The sequence below is a fragment of the Ptiloglossa arizonensis genome, chromosome 1 (genome assembly GCF_051014685.1).
Source record: "Ptiloglossa arizonensis isolate GNS036 chromosome 1, iyPtiAriz1_principal, whole genome shotgun sequence".
In the NCBI taxonomy this organism is placed as follows: domain Eukaryota; kingdom Metazoa; phylum Arthropoda; class Insecta; order Hymenoptera; family Colletidae; genus Ptiloglossa; species Ptiloglossa arizonensis.
In genome coordinates this window covers 25,958,782-25,986,604 of record NC_135048.1, presented here as the reverse complement: position 1 = coordinate 25,986,604, position 27,823 = coordinate 25,958,782, and the positions used below count along the sequence as shown (strand labels likewise).

At 46.0% G+C, this 27,823-nt stretch overlaps 2 protein-coding genes across 3 annotated transcripts in view; both read left to right on the top strand.

The window, feature by feature from the left end:
• LOC143149974 (knirps-related protein) overlaps positions 1 to 25,633 on the top strand; it is a 30,973-nt gene extending 5,340 nt beyond the window's left edge. The window contains exons 1-3 of one of the 2 annotated variants that reach the window (XM_076317897.1): positions 1,337 to 2,135; positions 12,475 to 12,552; positions 20,129 to 25,633. In XM_076317897.1, coding sequence (XP_076174012.1) covers positions 12,475 to 12,552; positions 20,129 to 21,334 — 1,284 coding nt within the window. In that variant the 5' untranslated portion in view covers positions 1,337 to 2,135 and the 3' untranslated portion in view covers positions 21,335 to 25,633. Of the gene's footprint in view, positions 1 to 1,336; positions 2,136 to 12,474; positions 12,553 to 20,128 lie in introns of those variants that run through there. The other variant, XM_076317907.1, reaches the window with a different exon arrangement.
• Positions 25,634 to 27,045: 1,412 nt separating this feature from the next.
• Fz2 (frizzled 2) overlaps positions 27,046 to 27,823 on the top strand; it is a 319,520-nt gene continuing 318,742 nt past the window's right edge. The window contains exon 1 of the mRNA XM_076313303.1: positions 27,046 to 27,468. The gene's annotated coding sequence lies outside the window, so the exon portion shown is untranslated. The remainder of the gene's footprint in view (positions 27,469 to 27,823) is intronic.

Below are 27,823 nucleotides of genomic sequence, written 5' to 3'. Positions count from 1 at the left end.
TGGATAATTCGTCAAAAAATAGAAACATTGAATAATTCGTCCAAAAATAGAAACATTGGATAATTCGTCGAAAAATAGAAACATTGGATAATTCGTCGGTGCACTTGTTATTTTATAACATCGTTAACTATTGTTTAAAAATTGCCAAAAGTATTAAAGTTTATTCCGAGCATCGGTGACCATCGCGGTATTTGAAGAGAATTCCGATTGTTCGAAACCTAACCTTTCCATATTTATAGAATATGGAAATACATATAACACTTGTTATTTTAATATAAATAACACTTGTTATTTTAATATAAATAACACTTGTTATTTTATAACATCGTTAACTATTGTTTAAAAATTGCCAAGTATTCAAATTTATTTCTCGTAACTGTTTTCGAGCATCAGTGACCATCGCTGTATTCGAAAAGAATTCCAATTGTTCGAAACCTAACCTTTCCATATTTAAAGAGATCGTCGACATTCGGATAAATTCTAACACGAAAAATAGAAACATTGGATAATTCGTCTGTGCACTCGTTATTTTATAACATCGTTAACTATTGTTTAAAAATTTCCAAGTATTCAAATTTATTCCTAGTAACTGTTTTCGATTATCGGTAACCATCGCGGTATTCGAAAAGAATTCCAATTGTCCCAAACCTAACCTTTCCATATTTAAAAACGTCGTCGACATTCGTTTAAATTCTAACGCAAAAAATATAAACATTGGACAATTCGTCTATGCACTTGTTATTTTATACAATCGTAAACGACACTCGTTGAAAACAACATTGTGGAAACTTTTAATTTCCACGTAATAAAATGTATTTCCGAGCGTCGGTCACCGGTGAGCATCGCGGTATCGTAAAAGAATCCCGATTATTCGAAGCGGTGTTGCGCAACCGATATTATTAAATCCATCCGTGGAGGCTTGTTGGTCCCCGTGGACGTCCCGGCGACCCTAACCCGACGCGAGAAAAAGGAGCGGAAGAGAAAAGGTCCCCGAAACCGCAGGATCCTTATCGAAGTGGCCGTCGAGGATCGGCGCTCGCGCTAGCGCGATCCCGCGTCTCGTCGGTCCACGAGATCCGGAGAGGGTAGGAGGTCCGGGCTCGGGAGGAGGAGGAGAGGCGAAGAGAGGGTAGCGCGGTGAGGCCCCTCCCTTGTACCCCCTCCCCGTGGCCCGAGAGGATCCCTCCGGTCGTCCAGCAGGACCCCCCACCAAAGGTACGACAGGACCCGCGGCCCACCTGTGCCGCGGATGGACCCTGCACGCTTCTCCGCTGATCCGACGCACAGTGTGCCCATAAGGCCCATTCGAAGTATACTTACGAGAGCGCACGAGCCGTGCCAGCGAACGAACGAGCGGCCGACCGATCGCCCGAACGAAGTGGGACCGCAGAAAATAATCGGAGGTGGGGGCTGATTCAAGAATCGACGTGGACACCCTCGCCTTCCAAAGTCATTCACCTAACGGTCATCGCCGCGTCAAGAATCTTCTTCTTGTTCCTCTTCTTCTTCTTCTTTCGCGTCTCCTTCCGTTATCCGGTTCGGGCCGAAAGGATTCGTTCCTTCGGCGCCCCCGGTCTCCACCGGAACCGGTGGCGAACAGAAAAACACACCTATCGTCGCGTTTCCACGGGGGATTACACACGAGTCGTGACACAACTGACAGAGAAGAGGCCCAATTTCGAGAATCGGCTACCAGCGGCTGAGAGTGAAATTTTTTTTTTTCTTTTTCCTCTTCGTCCTTTTCTCCTCTTTTCTCTACTCGACACGGAAATCGGAACATCTCGAGGGAGGAGAACCGTAAGATTTTCCGCGGTGCGGCAACCGAGACGGTCCCCGTTTTCACGGGCCCGTACAACGAGAAACACCGTGTGCTTTTTAACGGAGTGGAGCTGTTCGTCGGTGAAACGTAACGTCGGAGACTTTCGTGTGATCAACGGCACCCGACGCTCACGGTGATATCGCGTACGAGTGAATATAATCAGTGTCGGGGATTTCTAGTGACAGCGACAGTTCCGTCGATGTACAATACGTTATGGTGACAAAGTGCCGGACAGTGTTACGTACCTGAGAGAGGGACATCGGTCGTTCCGTACGTCGACGATCATCTGGCAACGTTCACCACCGTCGCTTTCAAGGTACGTGGAGATCGCTCTTGTTCGCGAGGGATGGTGGATTCAGGACGACACGTTCCCCGATACGACTACCGGGAACCATAAACGCGAGAATTGTCCACGAATTGGTCGTGGTGTCGAGCACGGACCGATCGTATCGTCGAATCGCGATTCTCGTACCCGTTTGTCCAAGTGTCGATACTTTTGCGATCGAGTGTCTGTTTCGAATATACTCGAGGAACGAGAGACCGAGTGTAATCAGCGCGAAATGTTCGACATAGTTCGGTGCGTTTCGAACGTACCGAATGCAAGAAACAGAGTGTAATATGCACGAAACGTAGGAAACAATTCGGTACATTACAAGTATAAGGAAAACGGGAGACCTAGGGTGAAATACGCGCGGAATATTCGAAATTGTTCGGTACGTTTGAAATTATACCGATATGAGTACGAAACAAAGTGCAATCTGCGCGAAATATTTGAAACTTTTTTTTTTTATATATAGTTGAAACGTACCGAGAACGAGAAACGGAGTGCAATCTATGGGGAATATTCGACAATAGTTGTACTTCGAATAAGTGAGAAAAATTCGAAACAGAAACCGCGCGAAGTATTCGAAGTAGGTGTATTTTAAACGTACTGAAAAAAATGGGAACAGTATCCGCGCGAAATACACGAGATAGTTTTACGTAGTTAGAACGTGGCAAAATTGGGAAACCAAACGGGGAATTTTCGCGAAATGTTTAAAGTATTCCGTTACACTGATAATATATTGAAACTAAGAAAGTGTAATCAAATGTATTTGCAATATTTGCGTTCGTAATATCTCTAAAATGACAAAGTGCTCTCTACGTGAAATCTTCGAACTATTTCGATACACTCGCAACATCTCAAAAAAACGCGAAACAAACTTCACTCTACGCGACGCTGTTTGTAACGATCATTCCTACCGATTACATTTAACAAACTGTGCTCGATCGTATCCGTTTTCTCGCGCGGTTGGTTCCTCTCGACATTGTACTCGGCGCTGAAAATCCGCTTCCCGAAATTCGTACGATTCCGATCCGTAGATACCGAGTCGAGTTTATCGACTTATCTCGTATCTCTCTCAATCACGGTTAACACGATGGTTACTCGACACGTTCACATTTTAAAATCGAAGCTCTCGCGAAGAAAAGGAATTCAAATATTCGTGAATCGTTCGTCCAACGTTACTCCGTTAACGCTACAAAACGACAAAGTGCACACGAACCGTCGAACGTTTCTACTTTTCGCGTTACAACTCCAGTTGCAGCTACATCGAACCAAGTGATAGCTAGAGTGTCGAAGCTGTCCTCGAATAGAAAAATATCGCGTGAAGTCGACTCGTGAACGCGAACTTGTGTTTTGACTGGTTCACTTGGTATTTCGCGGAACTGGTATAAACGTATCGCGCGGTAGTACACGAGCGGTGCAGAAGAATCGAAGGACGCGTGTGTTTCGTAATTTCGTGCGCGTGTGGCCGACCGATTTCTTTGTCTTTGGTCGTGACACGGAGCGAAAAGCGTCACGGTTCGACAAGATCCCGAACGATACGTCGCGGCGTCGGCCGATGAGAATCCAGCACGCGATAACAGTCCAGGTTCGTCGCTACGAGAATCACGGCTGATCACCTCGTGATCGGGGGCTAATTATTTAATTCGTTAAACCTCGCGTGGTAAGAGCGTATCGGGCGGAGCGATCTCGACGATATCGGGCCGGAATATTCCCATGCGAATTATTAAAAAGAAACGGGAGCATCTTTTGCAAGAACTCCTCGCTCGTTTCGGAATCAACCAGTCCTCGCTTGTCCTCGAAATACACGACGTTTGCTTTCGTGAGATCGTCGTTGAAACTTCTTCGTTTCGAGATTTCGCGGTGACGAGATCTGCGATACTTCGCGGGATCTAAATTACGAGTATCGATTTTCATTTTGTGGAATTTTTCCAATTACAAATAAATATTGTATATACGTAGAATCGCATTGGACGTAATTTTTGTTTCACTTTGATACCTAGTATATTTTTACGTTTTACAAAGATCGAACTTTGGACCCAAAGATGTGCAATTTTTCACGATTTCTTGTCGTTTCGTTACGATACGCGTATCGATTTTAATTTTATGGAGTCTTTGCAAATTACTAATATACGTACAATCACGTTGAACGTAATTTTTGTTTCATTTTAATATCTCGGATATTTTTACGTTTCACAAAGATCTAAATTTGAAGGTAAAGACGGGCAATTTTTCACGGTACGATACGACAAGAGTTGCTTTCGAGAAATTGTTGTTAGTCGTTTGCGTTTTAAGATTTCACAATGACGAGATCGACGATACTTCATGGGGCTAAAATTACACGTATCGATTTTAATTTTATCGAATCTTCCAATTACAAATATACATACGATCACATTGAACGTAATTTTTATTTCATTTTAATATCTCGTATATTTTTGCGTTTTACAAAGATTTAACTTTTGAAGCTAAAAACGTGCAATTTTTCACGGTACGATACGACAAGAGTTGCTTTCAAGAAATCATCGTTAACCCTTTTCGTTTCAAGATTTCTTAGTGACGAACTCGATAATATTTCTCGGCGCTAAAATTACGCGTATTGATTTTACTAGATTGTTCAATAAGTCTTGTAATTCGATGAAACTTATTAAGTAACCTAGTACTACACCGTTCAATAAGTTTCATCGAACGATAAAATTTATCGAACAACCTAGTAAAATCGATACGCGTAAGTTTTATTTTTTTAAGTAACCTAGTACTATACTGTTGAATAAATTTTATCGAACGACAAAACTTATCGAACAACCTAGTAAAATCGCTACACGTAATTTAAGTTTTCTTTTTTTAAATAACCTAGTACAATACCGTTCAATAAGTATAGTAAGTTACGGTAATTAAGTTTTCTTTTTTCAAGTAACCTAGTACTATACAGTAAGTATAGTAAGTTCAATAATTAAGTTTTCTTTTTTTAAGTAACCTAGTACTATACTGTTCGATCGACAAAACTTATCGAACAACCTAGTAAAATCGCTACACCTAATTCAAGTATTATTATTTTAACTAACCTAGTACTATACTTTCGTCGTTCGGTAAAACTTCTCGAACAACCTAACAACCTATAAATCTCGTCAAGTCTTCCAATTAAAAACAAACATAAAATCACACTAAACGTAATTTTCTTCTCCCTTTTAAATCTCGTAAATCTTGACATTTCGCAAAGAAATCTAATGTTGAAATCCCAAAGATGTGCAATTTTTCGCGTTACGATACGACGAGACTTGTTTCGAGTTCTACGGCGACCGTGAGTCGTCTTTCGAGCGCAAAGAGGCGACGAATGTTCAATTCGGTGCGCGGGAACCAGGATCGGTGACGTTCAAATTCGAGCGCGTTCGACGTGTTGCGCGATCGTTCGGATACGAATCTGGTTATCGAGGAACATAGGAATAATGGCATCGGAAACAAACGGTCCAACGTTGCATCGCGCGAAGGCCGATCGTCGGAGCACGCGTTGCGGAACGCCGTTTCGTTTCGAAAGACCGGAAACTGCACTCTGCAAACTGGATCGCGCTACTTCGAGATGACGAGGTCGAGAGGACGACTCGTATACGCGAGCTCGTTTCTCAAACGAAATTCCTCGACTTTGATCACGATTCACCCTAACTGTTCGTTTTCGAGTAAATGCAAAGTCTTCCAGTCGAAGAATCTCGGTGGAATATTAAAAATATTGCGTTTTTAACTTTCTAATGCAACCGGGACATCCGGTTGCGTCCATTGTAACAGCTACGGAACTCCTTTCGGTAAATTCGTCGACTTTGATCGAATCTACCCTAATCTTTCGTTTCGGAGTAGGTTCGAAGTTTGGATAGAAATGTCTCGAATATATGAAACTTGTATTTTGAATAATGGAAGTACTTTTGGATATATAATGGAAGTTTTGTAACAATTTTAGAACTTGTTTTGGTAAATTCGTCGACTTTGATCGAATCTACCCTAATCTTTCGTTTCGGAGTAGGTTCGAAGTTTGGATAGAAATGTCTCGAATATATGAAACTTGTATTTCGAATAATGGAAGTACTTTTTGATATATAATGGAAGTTTTGTAACAATTTTAGAACTTGTTTTGGTAAATTCGTCGACTTTGATCGAATCTACCCTAATCTTTCGTTTCGGAGTAGGTTCGAAGTTTGGATAGAAATGTCTCGAATATACGAAACTCACATTTAGAACAATAGAAGTATTTTCTGATATATAATAATAGTATCGTAACAATTTCAGAACTCGTTTTGTTAAATTCTTCGACGTTGACTCGATGAACCCTAACTTATAGTGTTAGAGTAAGCTCAAGGTCTATGGGGGTAAAAAGTCTCTGGAATATACAAAACTCGCGTTTTTAACTTTCTAATGTAACGAGGGCATCCGGTTGCATCCATTGTAGTAGCATCGAGTACAGAAGAACGATGTATTAAACTGGCTCGAAAAATATTGAAATATGAGTAATTCAGAAATGATCAAGTACCTATGCACACGATTCTCTTGTTTCGTACAATTGTATACAAACGCACAGAATGATACGTGCTTTGCAAAATAGTATCTGGACTCGAAGTTAACAAAAGATACTTTTAGGACAAGGTACATTATCTGTGTACTGATATAACAAGGCTCGATGTATACGTGTGATTTTTTCCCTGATGATTATACATCCGTCTTCGTTGTTTTCGATTGGAAGTGCAAGGAAAGTTACACAAGATACTCAAAAAACGAATATACACATCGATCCTGAACGTATCAATTTCTCTCCTGGAAATTTCCATTTCATAAAAACGGTGCTCGTCTTAAAAAACAACGAAAGCTACGTGAAAACCAGCGCGAAGATAACTAAGTGGACAAAGTGTCGCACCGAGGACCGCTACGTTTTATTACAAATCGTCCCCGATAATTACGGCCGCCAGTAAAAACGTGACCTGTCTGTGGGTCCTGTGGGGGCGTTCGAGCCGTGTTTTCGTCAATAAAAAGTCGAATGACGGTCGAGGCGAGCCGGCTCGAACCTTTCTTTACGATCCTGGGTGAACGCGAACTAACGGACAGAAATTCCTTTGAAACTCTGGAAACTCCACGAGTAGAAGAAGAAAAAAAGGGAAAAAAAAAACAGAAGAAATTCCCACGCGATCGATCACCGCGAGAAAGAAACGATCGAAAATCGTCTCAGCTCGCGCGGGAGATCCACGCGCCGAAGTGTCGTGATCGCGAGGTCCCGACGATTTCTTTTCGTTCGCGCTCGTTTGCGCGATTCAGCTCACAGACGGCTATTACCGTCTACTTAATTTATTAAAATTCGTCCCGTCTCCGCCGCGACGAAAGTAACGAGGCGTCGGTCATTTAAAATAGTTTCCGTCGAGGCGCGACACGGTGACTTTCACGCGCCGATGGAAATCAACCACGCGAGGAGAGGAGAGAGAAGAAAAAGGAAACAAAGAAGAAAAAACACACACGAAGAAGCAAAATGAAAAAAAAAGAAGAAAAAACACGTACACGAAGAAGGAAAATAAAAAAAAGAAGAAAAAACACACACGAAGAAGGAAAAGAAAAAAAAGAAGAAAAAACACACACGAAGAAGGAAAAAGAAAAAAAAGAAGAAAAAACACACACACGAAGAAGCAAAATAAAAAATAAAAGAACCACACGTACGTAAACGTGCACGTGTATATCGATTCGCTAATTCGAAAGGAACCTCTTCGGTGCTCTCCGTCCAGCACTGCGCGTTGTACGCGGATCGCGGCTGGTGGCTCGGTTAAGATCGTCGGTCGATGCCATTCTTTTCTCAAAGCGGAAGATCAGAGGCGGTAAGTGTCTTTATCGAGAAGGTCAGCTCTAGAAAGGAGGACAATCGCCGAGCCGGCAACCGTTGGGACTTCGATTGATCCCTTTGAACGTTCGAGACGCGCTCGGGCCGGTTGCACCTTCTCGCCCCGTTCTCGCGTCGGTGGTTTTTACGTGGAAACGACGATGAATCGGCGGGGGAGGTAGGGGTTACCGGACCGATCGACTCGCTGAAAGTTACGAGCGGAGGCGGAGGCGGGAGTCGTTACGATTCTCACGGCTCTCGATCGGCTAGCGCAATTGCCATCCGGCGATGCGATGGCCTCGCGGCGATCCACGACGATCCTGACGATGACGTCTCGCGTCGGACGACGTCGAATCGTTTCTCGAGTCGATGTGGACGAGGGATGGAGCGGGAGTACGAGAAGAAGAAGAAGAAAGAGAAGAAGAAGAAGAAGAGGAACGCGGTTACGAGGAATCTCGCGGAAGAGAACGCACGCGCGCCATTTCTCCCCCACCCGTGTGGAAGGAACACCTTGTCCCTCGGTACGATACCAGGACGTGGTGTACGACGTTGGTCCCTCGTCAGAAATAATTATCGTACCGATATTTTCCGATCATTAGCCACGGAGGAGCAGCAATTTTCGTTAAGTAACGCTTAAACGCGATCCGTTCGACGCGAATGGTAGGCGGGCTTAATTAATCAACGGGGTTTTATTGTGCCCGCGGAGAGGCCGTAATTAAAAGTCATTTATTAGAGGGAACATTGGATCCATCTATCATTCTTTTCGCGTCGCCGTATATTCTATTAAAGCCGCGGTAAACTCGGTATCACCGTGGAGCGCGTGCAATTCGTTGCGACACGCGAGACCGTAACAATGTACTCGCTACGAACGGAGCGGACCGAGTTCGTTGGTACGTACGTACGTTCGGTTGGTTCGTTGGTTGGTTCGTCGTAGGCATCGAACGTGAAACGCTCGAGTATGCAGGCACCCCCTGAATGGCTTACCGGATGCACACCTGCAATCAGTGCAGGTTGCGATACCTCGGGCGCGCACCGCGCGAAGAAGCGTTGCACTCGGCGCGCGCTATCGATCCGCCGGCATCTATCGGTAATTAATAGTACAGAACAATCCCTCGCCGAGCGATCTTCGAGAGACGCTCCTCCTCCTCCTCCTCCTCCTCCTCCTTCTCCTCGTCCTCCTCCTCCTACTCCTTCTCTTCCTCGTCTCTATCGTACTACTCCCCCTCCCCCTCCCCCTCTCTCTCACCGTCAAATATCAACCGTGCCCGCCGGCTATATTTAACGAGAATACGTCGTCATTTAAATTCAATTAACCGACGCTCTCTCTTTCTTCCTCTCCGCGGCCCGCGCGATTTCGCGGGCAGCACGTCGAGGTCCAACGAGCAAACCGCGACGATTGCCCCATCGCGCGGATACGCCAGTTTTTCCGCTCGATTCGAAAATGCTCTGTGGCAACCACCGCAGGCTCGCCCGGACCACCGCAATTCTGCGCGGTTTCGCGACGGTTCTACCGCGGGGAAACCGCCGGCCGATTCGCGATCGGGCAGACGGAATTCGCCAGCTCGGCGAGGAATTCGCAAGCTCGCGAGGCATTCGCGAATGGTCGACGGAAGTCGGAAAGGGAAACGGTGGAGATGTGGTTTGGAAGGGAATTGGAAACTATCGGTGCAATTCTTAGGTGGTTAATGGAATTTATAATTGTCGGCAGAGTTTGAAAGCTCTCGAGGAATTTGTAAACCGTCAACAGAATTCATGAAAGCTCCTCGGGAAAGGGAATCGGTGGAGATGTAGTTTGGAAGGGAATTGGAAACTATCGGTGCAATTCTTAGGTGTTCAATGGCATTTACAAATTGTCGGCAGAGTTTGCAAGCTCTCGAGGAATTCACGAAAGGTCGACGGAACTCACGAAAGCTTCTCAAGAAAGGAAACAGGTGGAAACGTAGTTTGGAAGGGAATTGGAAACTATGGATGGAATTCTCAGGTGGTTAATGGAATTTACAAATTGTCGGAAGAGTTTGCAAGCTCTCGAGGAATTCACGAAAGGTCGACGGAACTCGCGAAAGCTTCTCAAGAGAGGAAACAGGTGGAAATATAGTTTGGAAGGGAATTAGAAACTATCGGTGCAATTCTTAGGTGTTCAATGGAATTTACAAGCTGTCGACAGAATTTAAAAGCTCTCGAGGAATTTGTAAACCGTCAACAGAATTCACGAAAGCTCCTCTGGAAAGAAAACCGGTGGAAATATAGTGTCAAGGAGAAATGGAAACTATCGGTACAATTCTCAAGTGCTCAATGAAATTTACAAGCTGTCGGCAGAGTTTGCAAGCACTCGAGGAATTCACGAAAGGTCGACGGAACTCGCAAAAGCTCCTCGGGAACGGAAATCGGTTGAGGCGCGGGAGATGAGAAAACTGGGGTGATTTGCTAGTTGCCAATTGAATTTGCAAGATCTCGAGGAATTTATAAATCGGCAACGGAATTCACGAAAGCTCCTTAGGAACGAAAATCGGTGTATACATAGTTTCGAAAAGAAATGGAATCTTCTGAAGCGATTTGCAAGTGTCCAACGGAATTCGCAAGTTGTCAACGGAATTCGCAAGTTGTCAACGGAATTCACAAGTTGTCAATGGAATTCACAAGCTCTCCAGGAATTTACAAACGACCGACGGAATTCGCGAAAGCTCCTCCGGAATTGAAACCAGTGGGGACAAAGTTTCTCGGGTAATTGAAAACTACCGGAATGATTCCCAAGTGTTCAATGGAATTTACAATCTGTCGATAGAATTTACAAGCTCTCGAGGAATTTACAAACGATCAACGGAATTCGCGAAAGCTTCTCAGGAAAGGAAACCGATGGAAGCGCACAAAACAGAAAAATAAAGATCATCGAAATGAATCGCAAGTGCGAATTTACAAGCCGTCGACAGAATTTACAAGCCGTTCAAGAATTTACAAATGGAATTCACGAAAGCTCCTGAAGAACGAAAACCAGTGAAGACATGGTGTACAGATAAATGTAATCCGCCGAGTCGATTCGGGAATAACAAACAGAATTTACAAAGCAACCGTAGAATTCACAAAACGACCAAAGAATTTACAAAACAACGTATAGAATTTACAAAACGACCTGTAGAATTTACAAAACGAGCTATAGAATTTACAAAACGACCTATATAATTTACAAAACCACCTATAGAATTTAAAACGACCGTAGAATTTACAAAACGACGGTAGAATTTACAAGACGACCGTAGAATTAATGAAACGTCCTATACAATTTACAAAACGACCGTAGAATTTACAAAACGACCTATAGAATTTACAAAACGACCTGTAGAATTCACAAAACGACCGTAGAATTCCCAAAGCGAGATTCTTTAGAAACGGAATTCGCGAAAGCTCGTCACCGAGCGTAAACCGGTCGGAGGGTAGGCTCCGGAGCGCGGTAGTCTCGAACGCGGAATCGAGAAGCGCTCGTGGGCACGTCCGCGAACGAGCAGAGTCAACGACTGTGGGGTGTAGGTCAGGAAAGAGAGACTCCGTTGATCAAACAATCGATGTCTCTTCCATTAGCCGGGATTTACTTTCCCATTTAGCGACAGTCCGTCATGTATGAAAGTCGCCGCAGGTGACACCGGGGCTTGCCCGCGGGCTACGTATGTGGGTCACCGGCTATTGTCCCATATTTCCCCCCCATCGGCTCAGCTTCGTTAAGAATTCTCCTCGCGGACGTCGTAAAAACCGTATCGTGGCCGATCGGGAAAAAATTCGAGCGTCTCGCGCGTGGAAAAACTCGCTGCTCGTCCCGTTCAATGTTTCCCCTCCGCGAGGATGTTTTCGGTCGCGCGCGGAACGATGAATCGCGAGCGACGAGGTGTGAAAACGAGACCGAGGGGGTTCTGTTTTCCGGACGAGTGGCCAAAGAAGGCGAAAGGAACACACGAGGAGAACCACACAGAGAGAGAAAGAAAAAGAGAGAAAGAGAGAGAAAAGTGCATACACAAGGAGGGTTTTCCGCTCGTTGAACGTAACACGCACCGCTTTGCCACGATCCAGCGATTCCCGCGTACCCGCCGCGCCGGGATTGCGCAACGAGCTTCTTCTCTTTCTCAATCGCGCGATCGGTCGTAGGCGCGCGATAAGGCTCGCATTGTGATTTCGTCGAACGCTAGAAATACACGGGTTACGCGACGCGGCTGAGTTCCCCCGCGGAGCGGAGCGGACCGGATTTTCTTCTCGCGTGCGTGCATACGTTCCATACGTGCGTGCATACGTTCGATACGTGCATACGTGCGTTCGTTTCGTCGCGCGGCGTAACCGAACACGCGCGTGCACGGTCGCGCACGTCGCGTCGTGGAATCGCTCGAATCGAGTCGCGTAAACGTACAAACGGATGGCGAACGATACCGATCCGTGAACGAAACGCGGGTCCACGGTGCCGCGATATCGCCGACGACATTCAAACAGAGCCATTATTTTCTGTTGCAGATGAACCAACAGTGCAAGGTGTGCGGTGAGCCCGCGGCCGGCTTCCACTTTGGTGCATTCACCTGCGAGGGCTGCAAGGTGAGTGTCTCTCTCTGTCTCCTACCCGCGTTTTACTTTTTACACGAAAACCGAGCCGATAGTTTATTCCAACGGGTGGGCAATTACGACGGTTGTTGAACGCGAGAACGGTTACTGTGACGTTTAGGTCGATGGGGATCACCCTCTTCGCCGAGGGAATTACAGAGCAGCTTCAGATTGTACACTCTCGGGTGGGGTTTATAAAACACTGGTAAATAATACATTGGCCATCTTGGGAGTTCGGTATCGTGGAATTTTTTATTCGAATAGGCACACTCGTGTGATAGTGTTCCGGTATCGTGGAATTTTCGATTCGAACGGACACACTCGTATAATAATATTCGACAATAGCAAAGCGGAGAAAATTAGGCGGGAATGAAATTGGATCGAGGCGAGGAAAATTGTAATCGTATGATAGGAAGCGAAATACTTGTGATGTTACTGTGGCGGAGTGTGAAAGTAGATGCAATTGGGCGATCGTCGAAATTGAGGGGATACTTTTTTATACGTGTTGGAATGAATGCAAGAATGATCTTAAGGGTGGCAGATGTCGATGTCAGTTTTAAGAACTATTATTGGCGCGGAATGGTCGGCCGCCACGCGATCAACAATTTGGCCGTTTTCCTTTTGGTTTTTCTTTTTAGTCGAGTTCCAAGTCCAGAGTCAGAAAGACCACACGACACTCGTCGTTCACATCAAGATATATCACTGTACACCCATTTCTTCGAACTTTATATTCTTATATATACAATAACTACACTACTAGATACGCGAGATCCCTGCATATTATAATAAACTAGATATTATAATCTGAACTTTACAACCATACGAAATTATAGAAAATCTCTTTGCGTAGAAAGGACAATAGTAGGATGTTCGTTCGAAGCTGGAAAGATAAATTCAGCTTCATATACAATTATTCATATACAGATAATATATTCATATACAGATAATTCAGCTTATATATACAATTACTATACTACTAGATACGCGAGATCCCTGCATATTATAATAAACTAGATATTATAATCTGAACTTTACAACAATACGAAATTATAGAAAATCTCTTTGCGTAGAAAGGACAATAGTAGGATGTTCACTCGAGGCTGGAAAGATAAATTCAGCTTCATTTTCGTCTTCGGTGGTTCCGGAGCGACGGTAAACCACGTTTCGTTTTATTTTTATTCAATATTTGCGAATACGGAACAACGCGAGACGCGAGGTGCGACCGAAGCGGTCAGGACCCAACCTCGGGTTTTAACAGTCGAGCGACCAGAACCTAACCTCGCGTTTTAACACTCGAGTGACCAGAACCTCGCGCCTTAATCGTCGTTACGCTCTTGGTGGAAATTTAGCAAACTAATAACGATCGAACGTATCCCTCGTTCCACGTGTTACGCGAAAGAATATTCTTAATTGATTTATCTCTCTCGATCTTAACGATTCCTCTCGTCGAGAGATCGAGCACCGTGACGATCACGGTAGAAGAAAAAACAGTTGCACTCACGATCGGTGGGCAAAGTAAAACACTCTTGAAACTTTTCCAGTAGGTTTTCGTCTTTTTTTCGCACTCCACGGTGAGTTATGGACGATCTTTTCCACGGTTTCGCAAAGCTGAGAAACACCGATCGCTTTAACGAACCGCTTCGTGGCCGAGGTTAAACGTTTGACTAGGCATGCGTGTCAACCGGGCTCCCGAAAGTAACCGCATTCGGTGAAGTCATCGAACGATCGTTGCGTAAATAGCCAAGTGTCAAGCTTGAAAGGGTGCCTCGTGAAACGCTCCAAGTAATCTCGAACTCTCGAGTAGACACGTTGCAAGTTCTCGACAGGCCCAGATACTATTAAATATCCATTAAGACAAAAATACTGAAACGTAATCGCGCGATAAAGTCGAGGAAAACGTTTTACAACGTGATCGAAAGCTAGAGAAAAAAAAATGAATTAAGCGAATACGAACGATTTTTCCTGTTTACGACGATTCGTGGATTTTTTCGCGCGTCATGGGAATAATAGCCGAATAATTACACGAATTAAGTAAAAATTGTGTCCGAGTGAACGGAGAGTTTCACGGATCCGAGCACTGTGGATCGTCTTTTCGAAGTGTCGAATCAGTGGACGATACTGTCCTCGAATCTACGAATTCCTTTACGCGATATTCATCGTTGGGCGAGTCTCGAGAGATTTCAACGCCCGCACAATTTTTACGTTCAGTTACTCGCGACCGTTCCCAATTCCAACGCGAGAAATAGATACACTCGATTTCGTATCGTCTCGTTTAAGCGAGTCGGCAAAAGCCGCAGGATGTGCTCCCGAGATCGTATCCTAAACACGGAGAATGCCTTCGGGCCCCCGCATCAGGGTCAAGCGATTCTCAAGATTCTATCTTTCGCGCGGAAACTCGACGCGCTGGAAACCGCCTCACGGTTTCAACCCAAATTGGAAGTCGACTCGTGGCGAACGTAAAAATCATTCCTGGAAATTAATCGCGATATTCACCCTACAACTTGGACACCAACCCTTTCGTTGATGCGTAGTTTCAACGAGTGTTGTGGCTACTGTTTTCAACGTGCATCGAAGCTGAATACTTTACACTTTGGTATTTTGGTATCCTTGAGTGTGAGCACTTTGGTACTTTACACTTTGGTACTTTGATATTCTTAAGTGTAAGCACTTTGGTACTTTAAATTTTGATAGTTTGGTATCCTCAAGTGTAAGCACCTTGGTACTTTACACTTTGGTATCCCTAAGTGTAAGCACTTTGGTACTTAACACTTTGGTACTTTGGTATCCTAAAGTGTAAACACTTTGATACTTTACACTTTGGTACTTTGGTATCCTTAAGTGTAAGCACTTTGGTACTTTAGTATCCTTAAGTGTAAGCACTTTGGTACGTTACACTTTTGTACTTTGGTATCCTTAAGTGTATCCTTAGTGGTATCCTTAAGCACTTTGATACTTTGGTATCCTTAAGTGTAAGAACTTTGGTACTTTACACTTTGGTACTTTGGCATACTTAAGTGTAAGTACTTTGTTGGTACTTTACACTTTGGTACTTTGGTATTCCTAAGTGTAAGCACTTTGATACTGTACACTTTGGTACTTTTATATCCTTAAGTGTAACCACTTTGGTACTTTACACTTTGATACCACTTTTGGCTCGTGATACCAATTCGATGAACGTGTACGAATCTAGATCGAAAAGTTCTTTAGTTCTTTAATTTTGCACTCTATTCAAGTCCAATGGAATTTTCAACGAATAAATAAGACGTGTTTCGTATATAGTCGGTGAGTTTTCGAATACGGAGGAACATAAAATTTACGTTAAATTTACTATAAACGTAGACTATATAAATATATATATATTTACGTATATATTTACGTTGAATTTATTATAAAAGAAGGCTTTTGACAAGAGGTACGAAAGCAGGAAATATTCTCGAATAGTGTAAAAATTTTGAAGATGGGATCACGGAATTTATATCGATGTGGCGAAAACTGAGAAAATTTTTCTCGACGATCGCCGAGTATTATTTACATCTTTTACACCGTTTGCGCAAAGCGAGACGAAAAAAGAAAAACGACCAGAATCGTGGAGAAACAACTTGTAGCAATTGCGCCGCGACAATGCATCGGCGCACGCTTCGCTACTTCTTCGATCTTTGTCGAAAAACAAGCCTACGGTCACTGTATCGACGGTACACGGTCCCCTGTGACTTTTTCCTCTTTCCGAAGACAGAGAAAGTAACGAAAAGACAACATTCTGCGACCGCAGAGGACTGGAAAAAACGCTGCCGAGGGGCCTACTTTAAAGGGGACCACGGTATCGTAGAGACGATAAATGTTTTCTGAAATAAATTCCGGAAGTTTTTCGATCGAACTACTTTAATGGGGCACACTCCTGGAGTAAATTTTCTAGAGTAAATAAATATTGAAATAAATTACGGAAAACATTGTCGTCGAGCTACTTCAAAGGGGCCCACTTTGAAGGAGACCTCGATTTTCTGGAGTAAATAAATATTGAAATAAATTATGGAAAACTTTTTCATCGAGCTACTTTAAAGAGGCCCACTTTAAAGGAGACCTCGATTTTCTAGAGTAAATTAACATTGAAATAAATTATGGAAAAGTTTGTCATCGAGCTACTTCAAAGGGGCCCACTTTAAAGGAAACCTCCATTTTCTAGACTAAATAAATATTTTCTGAAATAAATTACGGAAAACTTTGCGATCGAGTTACTTTAAAGAGGCCCACTTTAAATGGGACTTCGATGTATGTAGTACAGTCTATAAATATTTTCTGAAAGAAATTCCGGAGATTTTTCGATCGAATTACTTCAAACGGGCCCACATCAAAGAGGCTCGTTTTAAAAGGGCCCACTTTAAAGGGGACCCCGATATCGTAGAGTCGATAAATTATTTTCTGAAATAAATTACAAAAAACTTTCGCATCGAGTTACTTTAAAGAAGCTCACTTCGAAAGGGCCCACTCTAAGGGGGACTTCGATTTTCTAGAGTAAACAAACATTATCCGAAATAAATTTTTGAAAACGTTTCGATCGAATTGCTTCAAAAGGGGCCTCAATTTTTTAAAACGAATAAACATTTTCGGAAATAAATTCCGGGAAACTTTTCGATCACGAATTACGATAATTAAACGCGTGTACACTGTGTTAGCATATCGAGAGGGTTAAAGGCCCACGAGTGCACGCGGTTCGGGTCCGTGGCTAGCACTGGGTTCCGCGTCTCGCGTACGGGCCCGCGAGTGGAGCGTAAAGTCGAACGCAGCCGGCGCGGAGCGAGAGGGGGGAGCTGACATGCTACGGTGGGCCTGAAAACGAAAATAACGAAACGAAACAATGTCGAGCTGACGTAACGGTGAACTAGGGCGGAAACAATTGTGGCGGACAAGTGCGAAGCGCCGGAAGCACCGCCTCGGAGCTGCTCCCGGCCAAAGGGGGGCCCGAGGGGGCCTCAAGGGGGAGAGATCCGTACGAGCAGAATTGACGAAACGTGCACGTGCTCGCGCCGACACAATGTCTTCGCGTAGATCTGTCCCACGATTACGGATCGCGGGTGTAGCACGTATTAGAAGGTGAAACTTGAAGAGCGCGCGCGCACACATTCGCTCGCTCGCTCGCGCGGGTCCTTGGGCCCCGAACTCGGTCCCGACTCGATGCTCGACCGAGCGTATTCGCGGTTTATCGAGGTAGCGCGTAAAAAAGGCGGCAAACCGGCGGAAACGATACAATGGTTCGTTATCCGTCCATTGAGAACGAATTTCGGTCTGTGTGTCGGTTCGTTGTTTTTTTTTTCCCTCCTCCTCTCCCCCGTTTCTTCCTCCCTCCTCTTCGTCTTCCTCTTGTCCTCGTCTCAGCGCACCGTACCGCTCGTAGAGGCGATGGCGTGAGTCAGAGAGACACGCTTCTTACGCCAAGAAAGTTCACCGTGGCGTAATTAGCCGGTCTATTTATCGGCGGGTCAGAGTTTTCGAAAGGAAACCGTAACAATCGCTGGAAGGTTCGACGATGAAAAGGCGCGACGGCGAAGTTTCAAAGTGGAGCCGTTTGCATAACTCACGACGGTGTGCTCCGCGGGCGCGGGGGGACCGAGAATGAGAGAGAGAGAGAGAAAGAAAAAGAAAGAAAGAGAGAGAGAAGGAGTAGGGGACCATGGGGGAGGGGAGACGGACCCAGAGGCACGTAATAACGGTAGCATTTTCTCGATTGTGTCATCGCTCCTGAAGCGTCGCGCGTATTCCACCGACGCGTACCTCGCCCTTTACCCCTCCCCGTCCCTGGCCCCGGACCGACATTAGACGTTACAACTCGGACACGAATGAACGACGACGAATACGACGAAGACGACGAGGAGAACGACAACGCGACGCCGGTACACGGCAAAAGACAAGTGGAACGCACGGTTGGGTCGCCGCCGGCGGCGCGCGCATACGGGCCCCGTACGCGGAGGGGGTGGGGGTTGCGCGCGCAGGAAGAGCTCGTTTTCGGAACAAACGAACCAGAAACGATTAATAATACGGCGTGCGTACAAGCAGAAAAAGCGAAAGTGGACGCGGCGCTCTTCGTGCTCCCGTCCACCCGTTGTTGCCGCGAGCCGTTACCGCGGAGGGCGACGTTTTTCCAGCGGTGCTCGCCCAGGAAACCGTGGGTGGTTCGGGGCGACGTTTAAACGAGGCGGTACGTGGTCGATACGACGATTCCGTTGCGTGAAACGAGGCCTCGAAACACGGCGAGCGTTTCGCAAACCTGTGTTCTCCGCGTCGGACCGTTTCGCTCGACGAACGAGTCGAGCGAAACAAGTCCTCGATAAAAGTTTCGCCGATTTTTCGGTAACAAGGACGACGAATTCGTACGAACTTGGAACTCGCGAGCAACGGATTGGTAATCGGGGAGAACAATGGCGTCGAGAGTACGCGTGCGAACCGAAGGGGACTCTCTCTTTCTTTCTCTTTGTTTCTCTCTGTCTCGAACACGAAAGTCCACGGTGTCGGAATCGCGGAATTGCACCATTTGGGCAATTAGCGCGAGCACAGTAGGCCGCACGCGCCCACACCGCTCCGGTTCCCCGTCGCACGACATGAATGAGACAACGAGAGCACACCGTTGCGGACTAATGACTTTTCCTGTACTCGTTACGCGAGCGTTACATCGCGCCGAGAATCGTCCGAGCGGACCCTCCGAACTCGGTTTACGCTAGTGCCGGGTTTACGGTCCGCGGGTCGGGACTGTTATCGAGGGAGGTACTGTGCAACGCTTGGAAGTTGGAATCTGAATGGAATGCCGGTCAGATTGATCGTAGCTAATGTAGTTGGGGAAATAATATCACGTGTAAGGAGCGAGGAAGAGTGTACAGGCAAAGTGGAAGAAGTAAGGAGTATTTCTGTTGTTATTGGGTATATTGTTATACTTTGTACTTATTGTAGTATACCAATATAATGGGTATACCCGTTACTTCTCCCATTCTGCACATGGTTGGCTTTCCTCGCTCCTCGCGCATGAGATTTAACTTATTTCTATCGCTACACCGTTTATAACGAAACGAACCAACCTACTCGCAAACTAGTCTCATTTACTATTGGGTTGGTTCGAAAAGTCATTTCGTTTTGCAAAATGGAAAATATATAATTTAGTAAAATGTTTATACAATCTACAAGAAAATCGTGTTTCATTTTCACCAGGAAAAAAACTAAATGACTTTCCGAACGACCCAATAGTTGAAGCCTGGGTAATCATACGTCTTTGAAGCGTCAAAAGTGGAGACAGTCGAAACGACTTCTAATCAACGTTATACGGTAGACACGTTTCAGGAATTCTCGCGAATGATACCCGATACATTTGTCAATTTTAGACACGTAACGTCGTGTCGGTGCACACCGTAAATCCATATACTTAGTTCTCGGGTGCGGGTGAAACAGAATGGTAAAATCGAGCGAGATGTAAACCGTAAACCCAGTACTGTTGTATATACTTTGAAGCCCCGATTCGTTCACCACGAAACGACGAAATCGCGACTCCTACGTCGGTCGGCAATAACGGATCGTTGTATCTCTGTTGCAGTCGTTCTTCGGGAGATCGTACAACAACCTGAGCAGCATCTCCGAGTGCAAGAACGGTGGGGAGTGCGTGATCAACAAGAAGAACCGGACCGCCTGCAAGGCCTGTCGTCTGCGCAAGTGTCTCCTCGTAGGCATGTCGAAGTCCGGTTCGCGTTACGGTCGCAGGTCCAACTGGTTCAAGATCCACTGCCTCCTCCAGGAGCAACAGCAACAGCAGCAACAGCAACAGCAACAACAACACCACTACCAGCAGAACCTGCCGAATCAACAACTGGCGCAACAGCAACGTAAACCGATGAGCCCGCCGATCGGTATCCACGCGGGTCAACGCAAGGACGACGTGTTGATGCTGGGTCTGGACGACTACAAGAACTCCACCTCGCCCAGCATCAGCTCACCCGAGTCCCACAACAGCGACAGCTCCGTGGAGATATCCGAGAGACGGGCGGCGTTCTCCGGTCACCCGGGTTTTCGACCGTTGCACTCGCACCTGCAACCCTCGGTGGCCGATCTCTCGGCCCTGGGCAAAGAAATGATGAGCCTACCGCTGGGTTTCCACCTGGGGGGCATGTCGCTGATACCACCAGCTTTTCTACCGCCACCCAGCCTCACCATGTTCTCCCCGTACCATTTGTACGCGACGTCTCACGGCGCCGGTCATCCCTTGGTGCCCAATCACACCACGAGCCTCTTGCGACACTCGCCTGTGATCGAGGACACCGCGAGCGCGATATCCGCAACCACGACCACCACCACCACCACCATCGGTCTCGAGAACAAGGACTGCGAGAGCAACAACAATAACAACAACAACAATAACAATAACAACAATAATAACGACAGATACGCGCACAACCACAACGTGCAAACATCGAGGCAGTGTTCATCGCCTGGGCCGGAGGTAGGCGAGACCTACACCAAACGGTTCTACCTGGACGCGGTGCTCAAGAGCCAACGTACCCACGCGGCGAGTTCACCAGCGTCCAAGGAACGCTCCGAGGACGATTCCCCGGGTTGCAGCCCCGAACCGGAAACCGATTGTCTACCGCCCCAGGACAACCCGATGGACCTGTCCATGAAATCGGCCGCGACACCGGCGAGGGACGAGACGGAGGACGACGAGATCGACATGGAGAGCGTCAGCGATCGGGACAGTCCACCGTTGAAGAGGAAACCAGCTCCCATTGACCTGACCACGAGATCCTAGAGGGTACGAGTGAGAAAGAGAGAGAGAAAGAGAGAAAGAGAGAGAGAAAGAGAGCTTCCTGGTGAAGAGATCGGTTCCCCATGACGGAAAAATCGTTCCCAGCTGAAGGGGGGGATATATCGCGAGTCGATCGTTTCTCCTTACCCTCTCCCCTCCCCGATCCGTGCTGACGGGGAGGGGGCGCCGCGGCGGACGATCGAACGGAACGATTCTTGGAAGCCGTGCCGCGTCGTCCTTAATTGCGATCCTTGCCCGCGCCAAGGAGTTAGGCCCCACCGTGCCTCGTCTAACGATCGGGCGTACCGCGCGTTGAACGAACGATACCCGCCGGGGAGGCCCGAATCGCGAAATTGCGCGCGTTTCGCGCGAGCAACCGGCAACACCGAGGCGCAATCTCGCGTAAACATCCGTGGCGGTCGGCAAGAATGAGGGATTAACGTCTCAATTCCGGGTAATCACTCGCGAGGATCGCGAGTCGCCGATCGATGGCTCGGTTGCGCAAAAGCCAATCGACTTTAACGAGAGTCCTCCGCTTTAATTAACGAGCGCGTTCGCTCGATCGTTGGTGATCGTGTGCAACTCGGAGCGAGAGAGAGAGAGACAGACAGATAGACAGACGGACAGACAGACAGACAGACGGACATACAGCGAGGAGGGGGGGTTAGAGAGAATCGGCGACGAACGCCCGTTCGCAGAAGCGGGAAGAGAGCCGCGCCGGTTGGAACGACGGTGCACATCGGTTGATAAACACGTCAAACTGCGGGGTGCACGTGTTCGGAACGTGCGTTACAAACCCGCGTACACGTGTAGAACGTTGCCAACCGCTTTATCTTACAAGCGTTCGACGCCTGCCAATGTAAACGCCTCCGTCGCCACCGCCGCCACCGCCGCCGCCTCTTCTCGCCGCTTTTGTCCCGGCGCGTATTTGCGCTTCTCGCCGAGACGAAGAATCCCCCACCCCTCCCCTCCCGCTCCTCCTCACCCCGCCCCGCGTCAACGACGAAGGGATCCGCGTCCACCCCGGACCCCGTGTCCTGCTCGGAATCCGTGACGAGTCCCCTGCGATTAACGGGACAGGGTGGGGGAACGGGCGCGCGCACGCACGCTTCGAGAATTTCGGCCGAAATTCCACTGCTGCTGCCCTCGACGAGTGCTGGGCTGCGCGGGCCGGGAGGAGGGCCAACCCGCGTTCGGCTATCCCCGGCATGGACGATACTTTCGCGACCGAAGCGAGGACTAGACGCGTCGAACACAGATTTGCTTTTAACGCGACCGCGCCGTCCGTGCCGCGCTTCCTCGGGACGTTCGGGACGCGCATGCGCGATGCATCGGGCGCTGGTAGAGTGGGAGGGGGTGAGTCGCGCTCCGTGGGATCTCGCCCGCGACGAAATCTTTAACCCCTCGCGCGTCGAGTCGACCTTGATCGGGTTTTCTCGTGACCGAGCCGAAGTTCGACCGTTTCGTCGCGACGGGCACCGTAGCTCTACGCGAGACACTGTTCGCGCGCGATTGCGATCGCTCCGCGGTCCTACGTCTATCCGCTACGAACGGGGGTTCTCGATGTTTGGAAGAGAAGATACTTTAGCGACACTTTGACCAGTCTGTCGAGGACTTTTGCAATATTTCGCTCAATTGTCTGGAACGATTTTGATCGAGTTTCTTCTAATTAAAACAAAAGTTGCAAACGTGTTCCCGATTGCGAGCGAACCGTCTTCTGTGACATCTCTGAAGAGAAATCGAACCGTTCAGTTTCATTCCGAGAGAAAAAGGTCGAACGAGCTAATGTCACCCGGTGCCAAAGTGGAACTGGAACTATGTTAGGAAGTTACATGTATGTCGCTTTGAAGAAAAGTTTTGTTTTTTTTTTCGAATCGTCGCGAAAGCAACCTTTTCAGAGGTGAATCGAAACGTTGACTGTTCGCGCGCAATTGTACACTTTTGCAGCGACATCTAGCGGGAGCGTTCTAACCGAGAGGACCGTCATGGCGAAAGAGTTAACCCTTTGCACTCGAAGTTTTTCCGATACCAGAAACTAGAGCCTAAATAAAATTCTTTACATCGTGTACTTAATTTAAAATGAAATATTTTCATCTCAACATTTCATATACGTATGTTTACATGTTACGAGAAAATAGTAATTGAATTTTAATTAAAATTCCAAACCACGATGGATTTCCCAACTGGAGAAAGTACACCGAATTAAATGGCGATCGAGGATCGCCTCTCGAGTGGAAAGGGTTAACCCTTTGATGCATACACTTTATACAATAAACGCGTTCGATCTTTCCATTATGAAAACTAAATTCGACAAAGTTTGTCCTTGTAAAAGAAACACGTGTCTCTATGTACACGACTGTAAAAAAATATCTAGTTTCGTATACCAACATCGTGTGATACTTTCGAAAGGTTCGAGGCGACTACGCGCCGACACGCGTCCGCAAGAGGTTAAATACACTCCGGTATTTGAAAACTGTCCTCAGGGCTCGTTCTCTCACAACTGGCGATATTACGGAGAATGTGTACATAATATTGGATTGTTCGTAAAGTCATTTCGTTTTCCAAAATGGAGAATATACCATTTTTAAACATTTGCACTCGAAAAGCGACCGAGTGCAAATTTCTAAATTTCTAAGTTTCAAATTTTTTCATGTTTGAATTTTTCAAGAGGGAAACTTCCTTTGTGGCTCGAGGTAAATAAAGTATCTTGTATACGGAATATCTCGACGAGAAAAATAAAGTATCTTGTATACGAAATATCTCGACGAGATAACATTCAAGTATATTCCACGATTTATTTTCACATCCGATGTGAAAGATTTCTTTGAAATTCTTCGCGTAGAGAATTAATATTCCGTTTTCCAAAATGGAGAATATATAATTTTTAACCATTTGCAAATTTCTAAATTTCTAAATTTCTAAGTTTCAAATTTTTCCAAGCTTTAATTTTTCACGAGGAAAACTTCCTTTGTGGCTCTGGATAAATAAAGTACCTTCTATACGAAATATCTCAACAAGGTAACATTCAAGTTTATTCCACGATTTATTTTCACATCCGATGTGAAAGATTTCTTAGAGTTTTCTCGCGTAGAAGAATGCTTCGAGCGCAAAGGGTTAGTGAAATATTTACACACTCTGAAAAAATCGTGTTTCATCTTCACCAAAAAAAAAAAAAAAAAAAAACGAAACGACTTCCCGAACAACCCGATATAATTTCGTATAAATATGCGCGCGTGCGTCGCGAGAAATCGGACGAGAAATCCGTACGAATTCGACGAAACTGTAATCCGTACGAGGAATAGCAGAGCGATCCATGACAATTTGTATACAACGAAGTTATCCGCAGCGTTGAACCGAGGGTAGGTGTACGTTCGCGTGATCGTCGAGCAGAGAGCGTTCGTACGCTCGGATCTATCATGTACATATAACGACACTGTAAATAGAAAAGCGCCGTACGTTCCCTTAAGGTGTATTTTCACGTCACGAGGTGTCGAATCGCGACACCCGTTATGTTTACCGTACGCGTTCCCGAGCGTACGCTTAATGTGCTTTGTTTAGGTACTATTTGTTATCGAGGATTATCGAGGTAGTCAATAAATGGCCAGTATTTTATTTTATGATTAATAATTTCGTTGATCGTATTCTTAGCTAGCGACTTCGGACACGTGCAATCGTAGATCTTACTCTATTTAAATTGGTCGCGCCCAGCTGCGTGCGCGGGCACGGATTAAACGGGGGCGCTTCGTATTGTGTACTATTTTTTTTTTCTTTTTTTTTTTGTAATTTTCTACCGAAGTACATATCTCGATTAGAGAATAAGGCGGGGACAAATGTGTAAATGTATCGAATAAGTAGGCAAGATTTGCGCGAAACGGGACCCGGGCCAGTACTTACTTGTACATAGACTAACGAATCGCGCCGTTCGAAACGATCGTAGGATCTCGAGAAAGCGTAGGGAACGTGCACCAAACGGACGAGATACTCGAAAGAGGGAAAAGGAAGAGAAAAAATCGACGAAAAAAAGAAAAAGAATTTATTAATATTTGTAATTGCGTAATATCCGACTAGAGTGTTTTTGGCGCGAATTCGGCGATCCTGTGACCGTTTCGAGCTGTGTACTTCGCGATTACGAAACGATTATGTAAATCGATGGCGGCATTCAATTGCCGTGGCACCGAATTACGAATAGAAATATATATTATGATACATTTAATATAATTCACGGCGTGCACGTTACTGAAACTATGCTTTAGACTGATATACCAATTATAAAGCCATGCTGTTTCACAAGTAAAGTACAAATCCATCAATCCCTGGGCCCTATATATATATATATTTAAATATATATATATATATATATATATATATATATATATATATATATGTGTGTACACATATATTTGTAAATACGGTACAATCGAAAGAGGTATGCAGGAGACTCACGTTTCGCGGTGTCGCTGGCGGTGACATTCAGGCTAGCCAACGAACCGACGTCGTCGTAGAAACACACACAGTTTTCCAGCGAACACTTTCTTGAAGCGACACCGTGAGAACCTGTAACGCATCGACCATTAAATCGTAGAATTAGCGATTCCTTAGAATTACGGAAGCCACTCACTGCCACGTTGAACTAGTTGACGCGCGAAACTAGGCCGAGCTATCGTACGAGAGTGTTTTTCAATTTGTACAAATAACGCGTACGTTGGCGAGGAAATTTTTGCAGAAAGAAACGGAGAAAAAAAAAAAATAAGAAAAAGAAAAAAAGAAGAAGAAGAAGAAGAAGAAGAAGAAGAAAAAGAAGAGAAAACTCGTGTGAAAAAATACAGCTGCACTTGGGTCGATTCTATCGAAAAAGGTTAATCGAGTTGGTCGCGATCAAACGTCGAGGTTTCGATCCCGTTGTAATTGCAATCGATACGCTCGAGAGGATTCGATTACGTTTCGATGGACACATACATTAGCGATAATTGGAAACTGAAGAATAAAGATTTTACTTTTGATAAAAAAAAAAGCCTTGATACAGATTACGCTCTGCGACGACCATTCTCGGCGATCCCCACCGAAACGAGACTCCGTTAATCGAAATTCGAAAAAAACCGTACGCACGCGCGAATAGATAATGCGTCGAAGTCGTTGTAAAGATGGCCGCGGTGACTCGCGACCCTCCGGCATGAATATTCAGCGTACGGGGAGCATAAATTCTCTCCGTAGGAGAGCGCGTGTACGTACACAACGGCGCGCAAGCGTCCGCGGAGGATATTAACAATTCGCGCTGAAATATCAATTACTTTGGGTGGAAACGTGTTTTTCGTCGCTACGTGACTTTTGCATCCCGCGCGAAACTGGTCCCTCGCATAATAACCGCGAGTAGGTACGCGCACGCGCGTCCGTACACGCTAACGTAGCTACGAGACTTTTCGCAATAATCCTGCACGAGAACCGCAAATATTACGTGCAGAGCGGACGAGCTAAAGTCAATATTCAAAGGTGTTGCGCAACTTACCCGTAGAAACGACGTCTCGCCGCGAATAAATAGTGAAAAACTTGCGAATAATTCGGAGCACGACATTCCAGCCGTCGAGGCTTTTCGAAAACTACCAGGAACGCCGGAACGCGGAACAGAAAAACGGGAAACGGAACATTCCGATTGGACCGATCGAAACCGGACCGCCCGTGAACCGTTGAAAACGTTGGAAACCGGGTAAAGTCCTGTTGTCGCGTTTACGATAATTTACTAACCGTTCGTTTATCGTGCGTTGGGACAAATTTCCGTTTATCTTTATCCGGACCGTTACCTTCCGCGTTCTCGAAACTCGTTACGGTTATCGATAGACGGTTACGGGTGTAATGTAAACGACGGTGGCGTTCGCTGCGGTCGAGATCTATCGGGAATATTGCGGTTATGAACACCGCTCGGAAGAATGCTTTCGAACGCAACGCGTTAATAAACAAAATGTGTGGGACGAGGCCGGATTACGAGAGACGATCGTGTATCGCGCGAAACGCTCCGAAGGCTAGATTCCTAGATAAACGTCCGAACCAGTGGACAAGCATCGCGTAGGAGCAGGAGAACATGGAAGGAAAAAGGTTCAACTCGAACGATTTGAGAGAAAGTGGCGACCCAACACGCCGAGACGGTACTACTATTCTTCGTTTCTAGTTTTAGACAATTAACGTAGTAGCGCATGCACGATGAACTGTCGCATATTTACGCGGCGAAACGAAATTTAAATTTTGGCCGACGATAAGTAGAATGGGCACGATCTTACTTATCGTACGTACATCCGTGTCATCGGTGCCTTTGATAGTCTAATGCGTATTCAGCAGTTCGCATTTTTCCGTGGATTTTCACATTTCACGTTTACTTTCGAACGCGCCACTGTAATACAGATTAGATTTCGAAGCTATCTGTTCACATAGTAATTTAACGCGCGATTTAATGAGTCTCTCGAGGATCGGTCTGTGTACCGAGGCATATCGGGCGTTCGTTAC